The 10,399-nt window shown below is 36.0% G+C and overlaps 1 protein-coding gene across 1 annotated transcript in view; it reads right to left on the bottom strand.

The window, feature by feature from the left end:
* LOC100748993 (proton-coupled amino acid transporter-like protein CG1139) overlaps window positions 1-10,399 on the bottom strand; it is a 40,779-nt gene that overhangs the window by 4,091 nt on the left and 26,289 nt on the right. Inside the window, exons 6-7 of the mRNA XM_012380963.3 lie at window positions 1,115-1,387; window positions 230-584 (exon numbers count right to left, since the gene is read on the bottom strand). Of these exons, the coding sequence (XP_012236386.1) occupies window positions 230-584; window positions 1,115-1,387 (628 nt within the window). The remainder of the gene's footprint in view (window positions 1-229; window positions 585-1,114; window positions 1,388-10,399) is intronic.

Here is a 10,399-nt window from a genome sequence, read left to right as displayed (position 1 = left end):
TACTCTCATCGCTACAGCAAACAATTCAAAACCTTTTCGCAGACTAATCGCGCGAAGGCTATTGAAGCATCGACGTCAACGTTACAAGGAATTATCGTACAGGGAAAAATGTTTTGGTACTTGAGCAATATACGATATGAGCAACTGAATACTATATCAACAACGGCCATCGTCCGATCTGGCTCGAATTGACGTCACGTTGGGTGAAGGACTCGAAGCATTCACTTACACGTGAAAAGGACGAGCGAAGTCCTCAAGACGTACTCCCACAACAGCTTATGCGAATTCTTCTCAAGATTCGGTGCGAGGTAATCCTTCCAGATGATGTCGATCGCCACATAGCATTGAATCGGATGAGTGAAGAAGATGGCTATAGCCAATAAGATTTGAACACTTTTGGCGAGGGCTAAAGGTTCGTCCAAGTTGAAGGTGATGCTACCCCTGATGCCACTGCCATAACGAACGTAACCAAAGAAACCTAGTCCTGTATAGAGAGCTACGATAACGCCCATTCCAATGTTTAGGACGCCGAACGTACGTATGAAAGTCTTTGGCTTCTTCATTTCGTTCTCCAATGGCATTACCTGCAACAAGAAGGTTCGACAATGTGGTTGCAGTTTAAAGTAGTTCGTAGATATAGCGTGAGATATGAAAATATTTGAGATTTGGAAAATTTAGCATTTGGCTAAGGAAATTTTGTAAGTTCTGTATATTGGAATGTTGAAGCATAGAGTTCTTAAGTACTAAAAATTTCTGAGCTGTCGAGTTTTCCGACTTGCATATTTTCAAATACGTAGACTTTCGAATTTTCTAAATTTTGTAATTATCTAAATGTCCGAATTGCTAAATTTTCGAGTATTCCAATTTCCAAATTATCGAACTTTCGAGCTTACACTTACATCCCAACGAACATTCAAGAATCTGGTTTTCCAAATCTGCGATAATATTCGAATTCTCTAAGCTTTGGAATTTTGTAATTCTTGGTCTCTCGAATTTCCAAATTTTTAAATCTCTAAGATGTTCAGTTTCGAATCTCGAAATTTTCAGATCTTCGAATTTCTCGTAATTTCGATCTCCAAACTTTCAAATATTGAAATACCAAACGAGTACTCACCACGCCAATAGCTTCAAGGGCGAATAGCACAGTGCCAAAATAAAGAGGGAAATTCTCAACATTTCCGATCACTTCTCGATTCTCGAACGACAAAGGCTCCCTGAAGATGTAGTATAATATTATGCCAAAACTGACGAACGTAATGAAATTAGCGACCGTCGAACACGGCGCCAGGAACTTCAGGTTTCTGATCCAATTGACCAAAATTAAAGGTATCAAAATTGCCAACATATACAACCTGACATCAATGTCAGAAACGTATGTTTTCAATGCCTGAAAACAAAAAGAGAAACAATGTTGGTTAAGATAAAAAATCAACGTATTAAAAATGGAATTAATTTGATATTAATGATAATATGAGAAATGTTGATACGAATATAAACAGTTAAAGATGCGATGGAAGTTAGTTGCATGTTACCAGCGATGATAGAAATGATTTTTCAAATTTCTTCGTTAGCAAATTATATTTCACAACGCAGAGAAAATTTTCAATTTTTTCAATTTTATTTTACGTAGATGTCGTATAAAATTAAAAACAAAAATATCTGCTAATCGTCTATGTACAACGTATACGTATTTTGACTTGTTATCGATCTTTTACACGTAAATAGACAATCACAGACATTAAACTTTCAATCTTCTCTTTACTCTTTTTATACGTTTTAAGAACTGACGTAATTCATCTTCCTATTTTTCTGAAATCTCGGAAGCTGAATTGAAAAATCGATTTACAATCCAATATCACGAGGATTTTCATGTCATTTTGATTCAGGGTATTAACAACCAAGTAATTCAGTATGAAAATTAATCGGGTAATTAATTTAAACAACAAGATTCTCCTATATTCTGCGAGATTCTTTCTACATCTATCTATGATAATTTCTTTCCGATAATAAATACCTTTGGTGTACCTCTTGGTACAAAAAGATCTCTCCAGTGTACAAATGACAACTATAAAATGAGATAGAAAAGGCAACAATTACATTTGGACAAGTTTTAAGGTGAATATTTAATAATTGTGATAACAAGTATCACCAACGAAATCAACTTTCTTTCATTCAATAGGACGATGTTTTTAATGAAAGCGATATGATGAAATTGTTTATGCTATCCCTCCTTCCTTAGGAAGATTGTACTATGATTTGTATTATGATAATATTCTGAAGAAGATACGAACACAGACTCGAGGCGTTGCCAAGAAAATTCAAAAAGAAACTCCACTTTTCCTTAGAATTATCCTGTAAATTATCATCAATTTGAAAATCATTTCACAGTGCAATTGTAAAAGAATTCGTATACGAAACAAAAATGACAAGCGTCGCACGGTTGGCCAGTTTACACCGTGTAATTTCTATGGTTTAGAATATTTACAGCGTTACAATACAATAAATTCAGAAATAAAATACGTTGGTCGCGAGACTCGACGCGAGACTCAGATTCTATCTGTAGGAAGCGATTTCTTGGCTGTCCTATACTTTCTACGTTTCTACACTGACAAACAATTCAGAAACGAACAGATCGGCAATTTCGCGTCATAATATACCGATATTACCACATTACTTTTATTCGAAAACTTGAAAAAAAGCAGGAGAAGAAAGGAAGAGAAGACTCCTCTAGCCAACTTGCACAACATGCTAGTTCTTCAACAACTTTACGAGAACTGTTTTTTTCCGTAATTAATCAGACGGACATTCTTGCAGCGACTTATTAAGGGAATTACGCGCTCAAACTTTCAACTTCGAAGATGAATAGCACCGTCTCGATAAGACTGAGCTCCTTAGAACTTGCATCGTGTATAGATGATATAGGAGATAACGTATAGTGGGAATTTCAATTTCGATACAGCGGCCTTAACGCGTAAATGATCGTTTCACGCAACACGCTGTGCAATTCTGCAAGTGTAACGTCGACACAACGATCGTTATCGGTTCGTAGTGTCGTCGATATCGGGCGTAGTTGCGTTTCGAATTCAAGGGCGACCGGAAATGGGCCGCGACTCCGTTCTTAACACATACCATTTACCATCGGCTCAACCTTCGCCTTACGTAATAGAGAAACGTGACGCAACGAACGCGATTCTAATAGGAGTTTCATTTTTGCCACGATACATGGAGTTTCCCGGGACGAGTACAATTTCCCTAGCGTGTTCCGTGAAAGAAAGAGTTTCTTCCCAATGGTAAACTTACGTAAACGTCATTATAGCAACGAACGTATTTTATATAATTATTAGACTGCGCACGTTCCTGCATCTATGAAAAACGTAAAGATGCATAAAAGATAAAAATGCATGATACGCAGAAATATGTGGAATATTCAAAGCACAGTGCTCGTTACAATATTTAATATTTAATATTTTCTTGTGGAAAACACGAGGTTGCTTAAACATTCGCGATAGCAATTGTTGATAAATACGTGGCCAAGGTAGAACTATTTATTCCAGAGAATAATTTTGAAGGGATTTGAAAGATATTTTCTGCTATGCAAATGTGTAATTATATTTCAAAATCCAGCACTTTTCATTTGCACGTAATTGCAGAATTTTGATGGAACCGTCTGTTTTTGATGTTGGAGTAAAAAATCTGGTTAGAAATTTGATTATCGAGGGATTGATCGAGCTTATTATTGATAAGAAATTACAAATTTTTGAATAACTTCGCGCCTAATTTCAAATGTTACAGATACGTCGTTGTAAAAATTACATTTTTATCTTTTTGATAAAAACTTATCGCGATTGATTTTAAATTTCTTGTAAAATCTTTAACCTGCCAGAATATTAAGAATATCTTCATCATATTCGCGCACGATATTCTCATCACAATTATTAGCAACACGAAAATGAAAAAAGAATTACATGTTAATATGTCTTCTTGTTATTTTTCACCTCCTTTAAAATCGAATTCACACGTCCACTTATCAATATCAACTATCAACATGCAACCATGGCACTAAGAATACAAATATGACATCAGACGGTCTCCTTGTCGTAATAAAAACCAAGAATACACTCATTAGAAAAAAAAAAGTAAACAGATCCTTTTGCGCAACCGAATTTGTTGAAGATTTCTTTCGTCGCTTAACAAAAGAGATACAAATGCCTTTATAGTTCCAAATTTTTCAGAGAAGCTCTTCCGCCACTTTATTCGTATCGTTTCATAGAAAATTAGCATAGCAATGCGAAACGTATTCTCGACGAAAGGAAAGGAAAGAAATTCCACGTGTTTGTTGTGAACGTAGCTTAACGATCGTAGAAACATATTACGTTTCTGCCGATAAACTATATGTAGAATCGAAGAATCGCGTAACGCTTTTCACGATCGCTGATTTTATTGAGATCACGATAATTATGCGTGCTTTGGACGACGGAAGAACGTGATTGTCGTTCTTTATCGAACAAGTATGTCCACGTGTTCGCTGAGTAATATCTGAAAATCTGAATAGAATAAACATAACACGTAACGTAATTAATTAATGTAACGATGCTGAGATAAAATACGGTACGCGGACTGTAAAATCTTCGAGCTGAACGTGTCTTTTCGGCGGTTATTTTTGTCGCTAAAGCGGAATAAGATGGCCATATCTCAGAGAAACGAACGATTTAAAAAATTCAACCTTATGAACGTTTGTCCGGCCAAGGTCTCAACTGCAGTGACGAAACAAAACAAGTAATGGCACAGCCAATGCCAATTTTATCGCTTCCTGTGTGAACACATAGTAGTCTAACCGAAACTAAAAAGTAAACCAAACCTACTGCAATACTTATGATTCAAGTGCACGTAAATTAGCCCACACGGTAGTTTAAAAGTACGAAATTTTAAAAAAAAGTGTCGTCAAAATCTACGAGAACGTGACGCATCGACAAGTTTCGTCGTACGTGGAGATTTTGTGCGTCTTATTTCCGTGAAGAACGAACTTCATTTTCGACTTCAACGACCTCGAAAACATCCAAAACTGACATTCTAGACAAATATTTTTCGATTCAGATGCTACAGTGTTACACGTACGATGCTACACTATGTTGCACGTGGAACGTGTAGTAAGTATAGTAACGGCACATGCTAGTTGATTACACGTGGGCATACAGCAAGTGTAGTAATACCAGTTACTACGTACTAGGTTACACGTGAAACGTGCAATAAGTACGGTTCAGTATAGATAGTTATGGCTATGTAGGTAATGATATGGTGAAGGTACCGGTTACTGTGAAACGTATTTACTACGTATAATGCATACTGCAATTAATGGTAACAGCATACGGAGAAGAAGAACGTGATACGCGTTCTTACTCTGGAAAAGATGATAGAGATAGTCGAATAAGGTAGTACTGCAATGTAGGCGAAAGAGTAAAAGCCAATAGTAAAAGTAATGACATTAGTACTTGAAGTAGTACCATAACTGTAGTAAAACTGGCGAAGAAAAGTAAATGGTAAGAGTCTTAGTACACAGTTACGTTGCGGAGGAAATATATTGTTACACGAAATGTTCCAGCCGGACGAACGCATTTAAATGTCTAGACGTAAATATCTTTGAACATTTAATAACATAAACTGTAAATTTACATACCATGCTAACGCCGTTTTACAATTTCGTCATTCTTTTGGTGTTCAAAATGATCCGAAGGTCATGACTCAGGCATATTCATACGTATTCCCTTGTCTGCTACAAGATGCAATAGAAAAAAATACGCCTTTCATACATAAAAGATGACGATGACCTTGGAAAGACTGAGAAAAAAAGCGAGCAAACGAGAAACCTTGCTCCATGATATTTCCCTTTGGAAATCATTTAATTCGAGCTACGAATATTTTTCATCGCGTTAAAGGCGACAGAGATATTTAAGTGGCCTGGCTGGCCCTAGCTGGGACACCCTGTATGCATACTGTCATGTTAAACATAGTAATATCCAAAATAAACGCTCCACTACGTATAGATTACTATGCGGTATATAGTTCGATAAACCAAGGAATGATAGATAAAACGTAGTACCATGTTAAATATAGAAGTATCAGAAATAAGTATTCCATCATCGGCACACTGCTTTGTTAAATACATCAAATTAGAAATCGTAGAACAATCAAGAAGGAAAGATAAAAAGAGCACGAAATAGTATATTATTGCAATAATATTGCAGTACAAATATTTCATTTTACTATAATATATTTTATTCTCAATGTAAGAATTTATTTCGCTATAGACGCGCGCTACCATATCAAATATAATTTAAGAATCATAGTAATCTGCAAATAAATCGCTCGTTATATCCAAAACCTATAACGTTCCAATTAATAAATTATAATATCCGTATAGAATAAATGAATGGTTCGCTATAAATAGACAATTCTGTCAGACTCAGTATCACACAACATACCGCTAACTGTCAACGTTTCTTTGCTCAACGTTTCACCAATTAATATACCGTATATAGAATGTTACCAAACCGAAGGCACAAGCCAAAAGGAGGAGGATCTACATGAGAAAACAAGTAAAAAATATACGATAGGATTTTTTCCTGTGACGGCTTGTTCTGGCAAAAATCGAGCTTGGAAATTTATCAAGTATATTTAAAGTCGACTAATTACAGACTGGGTATAAGTAAATAATCAACAGGAAGTTATCTCACGTGCGAAAATATTATCAGAAATGCAGAATAAAGTCTTCCCGTTGCACACTTGGTTCTCAAGGAAATAGAGTTTAGACGTGTTTGGTTAAGGACTGATCTAGTACACGCGTATATTAAATTTACATATTTATTCTTCTGCGAAAAGAAACTATCTCACGAAGAAACTTTATTCTGCACTTTTGACTTATTTTCAAATATAGAATTATCTCTTGTCAAGTCTTAATAACTTTCGTTCAGTCCGACGTAAGCCAAGTGAATATGTACTTGGCATATTTTCAAACTCGATTTTCTCGAAAACCAAACGTCGTATGAAAAAATTCCATTCTATATCTTCGACTTGTCTCTTCATTTGGAATACCAAAGTTCGGTAACATGTTGCATTATAAAACGTACTTCACTCTGCTCAACGAAGCGAAATGTAAACCTCTTAGTTCCTGTCTCGAAACAAAAGTCCTCTATACATCGCGAACGAGTCAGAGAAAAAGAAATCGTCGAATTGAAACGCCTTCTACATCGTGTAGATAGCCTTCAGGCGTAATTTTGATTTATCTCGTTTTTTCGCGGTGACTCCACGACCGTGGCGGACAGCTCTCGCTATTCTAATTCTCTGACTTGATTCAGGATGTACGATTAAGAGGGCAGAACACCTTAATCAGATTACAAGGGCATCCACTGGATAGACAACGAGTTTAGAATCGTTGCTCGTACGTTAAGAAACTACAGTGGAATTTTAATCGTCCAAACTCATTGAAAGGTAAATAGTTTACAATAAGGTTAAATTAATGTTAAAGAGAATAAATCTTACTCGTTGCTTAATAAATTATTAATTGATAGAACTTGGAACGAAATTGGTTCAACTTGTGTGATATTTAAATTCGGAATTTGAGATATACAGGGTGGTTGGTAATTGGTGGTACAAGCGGAAAGGGGGTGATTCTACGCGAAAAAAGAAGTCGAAAATATAGAATAAAATTTTTTTTTTTAATTTTTCCATCGAGACAACGATCTACAGTGAGATCCGTTATAACGAGACGCGATAAAGTGCACGCGTACCGAGCGAAAATTCAAAGTCGATTTTCTCGAAAACAAAGCCTCGAACGAAAAATTTTTATTCTATATTTTTGACTTTTTTTTTCGCGTAGAATCAACCCCTTTCCGCTTGTACCACCAGTTACCAACCGTCCCGTAGATAAATGGAGTTTTATTGGAATTCGATATCAATTAATCGGATTCTAAGGTTTTAAGGTTTTAAGGCAAGAAAATTGCGAATCGCTTTACCAATCGCACTTATACGAATTTAAATTCAAATTTGTTAAATACACGTCTTCATTTCTATGCCTACAGATTTGAAATATCTTCGATCAAATTAATTGCACTTGAATAAACGCTTCTAATATATTAGAAGTAATACAAAGCGACATAAAAATTCTCGAAAAGGACAAATAAATATATAAAAGTAACATTTATCATATTTATCTGACATATTGTGCAGAGGTGTTTTTAAACGAAAGAAAAGAACGAACTGAATGAAATATAGCTCGTTACGAACGGTACAATAGAAAATAATATGTTTTCTTGGACGGTTGACAATATGTGTAGCACACTGCGGCGATTAATTAACGACGTTATTATTATTGTTATTATCGTTATTTCCAATTTGTTCCTCGTGCTTCGATTTTCTATATTTTTCAATTTAGAAGTGGTTTCTGATATCGACGAACAATCGACTGCGTGTGTTCCCTGAGGGTTTCAGATATTAGCGAAACCGGTTCGATTTCATTTCAGAGCGCACGAATGGACATGTTCTGCCGTGAAAAAATTACCCTCGAACCGATAGAGAACTACACCCTATTTCCTGTTGCAGCCAGATTGAACCGATTCCGATTGGTTCACGTGCGTTACACAACAGATCGAACTATTACGTTTAATCAGTCCTCGAGTTCAGCTTGGAACTTCCGTTTAGAACGCAGTCCTTTAAATCCTGTTCCTTCTTTCTTACCCAGTCTTATCGTTATTTTTAAAAAATTGAAAATTATAGAGTGGTGAGTTTAATTGGTTGATTGGGAAATTGAATGATAGCCTGTGGTTATTGATTTGGTTGCTTGTTCTGTTATATAACAAATGATCGGTGAGATTTTTTGCCGTTGCTGTAGTCTGATTAGATGTTAAATATTTTGCATCAAGTGGTATTTATTATCAATGAAAGTAAACTTGACTAAACTACGTCAAACCACTTGCAACAAACAAAAGATCTACGACATCCAATCGAAACCTATTCCAAAAGAATTGAGAATCGATTGGAAGAAACTCAAACAGACCGAAGTAAACCAAATTAAACTGAAACAAACTTCGTCAAACCATTCTCAACAGATTACCAATGCAACGTGTTCTCTGCGTCCAAAGACAAAGTATGCGTATGTACGGGAAAGAAAACGTTGCACAGTGAGGCGTTTGAATGAGAACTCGAGACAAAGGTTAAAAAATGCATATAACGTGCATTTTTCCTGAAACTTGATATTAAGTGATTCGACGTGAGTAAGAGTCTGTTTATCAGCTCTTTGTCAGCTACCTACTCTTTGACTCAGTTTAAATATTTGATGATCGAGTCGTGAATATTTATTATTCTTTGTATAATCACACACGGTGATGTTTAACTAAGCAAACGGCTGATGTGGAGAATAATCTTCCCATTTCTTTGCAAGTGTCATGCAGAAATCGTTTATCCTGTCTTCCGTTTCGTCAGATATTACTTCGATATTTAGTAACGAACAAGATTTAAGATTTCAAAGACAGTTTTTGTACAGCTTCAAAAATTTCTTTCAGACAAGTGTAGTCAGAAATCCACTTTTTAACCAAGTCGATTATTATCGATGTATTTCGCTAAAAAGATACTGTAGCAAAGATTATGCAGCAATACAATACAGTACCTTCTGGGTACAAAACAATAAAAATTACAGAACAGCTGGAACCTTTTCTTTCTAAATCGATTTTTAAAGAAAGAAAGAAAATTAAATTGGAAATTAAAATTAGACATATCTCGTACTCAGACTCTCCATATTTAAGATGTTCCAAACGCTATGTGACAGGAACCAACAAACGAGAATATACAACGTACCAATTTCCAAGCGATTAGACTTTCATGTACAAACGATTTTCACAAATCCCATATCGATGTTCGACGAAATTATTTTTCGCATTAAATTTGCTTATTCACAGACTGACGAATGTCATCGAATAATAAGATGAACATCGAACGACGATTATTTCGATTTTTGTCCACTGTCTGCCGCATTGTGCGTTGCCATGACCGTATCCCCTAGCCGATACTAGGGGCAAACGATTATCTTCAACGAAATTCCATCAACGGTGGAACTCGTTTAGAAACTGGACGAGGAATGAGAGGGCGGTGTACGTCGGTTTCGCCGTACACCAGTGCAAACTATACTACGCAATGTAATGGATAGTTAAGCGGCGTTACGACACACGTTATTACGGCAAGTGGCTTAGAACGTTGGATGAAACGTTCACGAGAACTTAGAATCCTGCGCGCTACCGCGCGTGAATGTCGAAGAACGCTGGTTTCTCCCAAGGGAAATAAGGAAGATCATCACCTATGCCTGCAACGATGTTGCTTAATTTATTGACTACCCGGTATTTGGTATTTATTG

This window comes from Bombus impatiens, unplaced genomic scaffold, assembly GCF_000188095.3.
Source record: "Bombus impatiens unplaced genomic scaffold, BIMP_2.2 scf_0114, whole genome shotgun sequence".
NCBI lineage: Eukaryota > Metazoa > Arthropoda > Insecta > Hymenoptera > Apidae > Bombus > Bombus impatiens.
The sequence above is the reverse complement of the archived record's forward strand: the minus strand, read 5'-3'. Positions and strand labels throughout refer to the sequence as shown.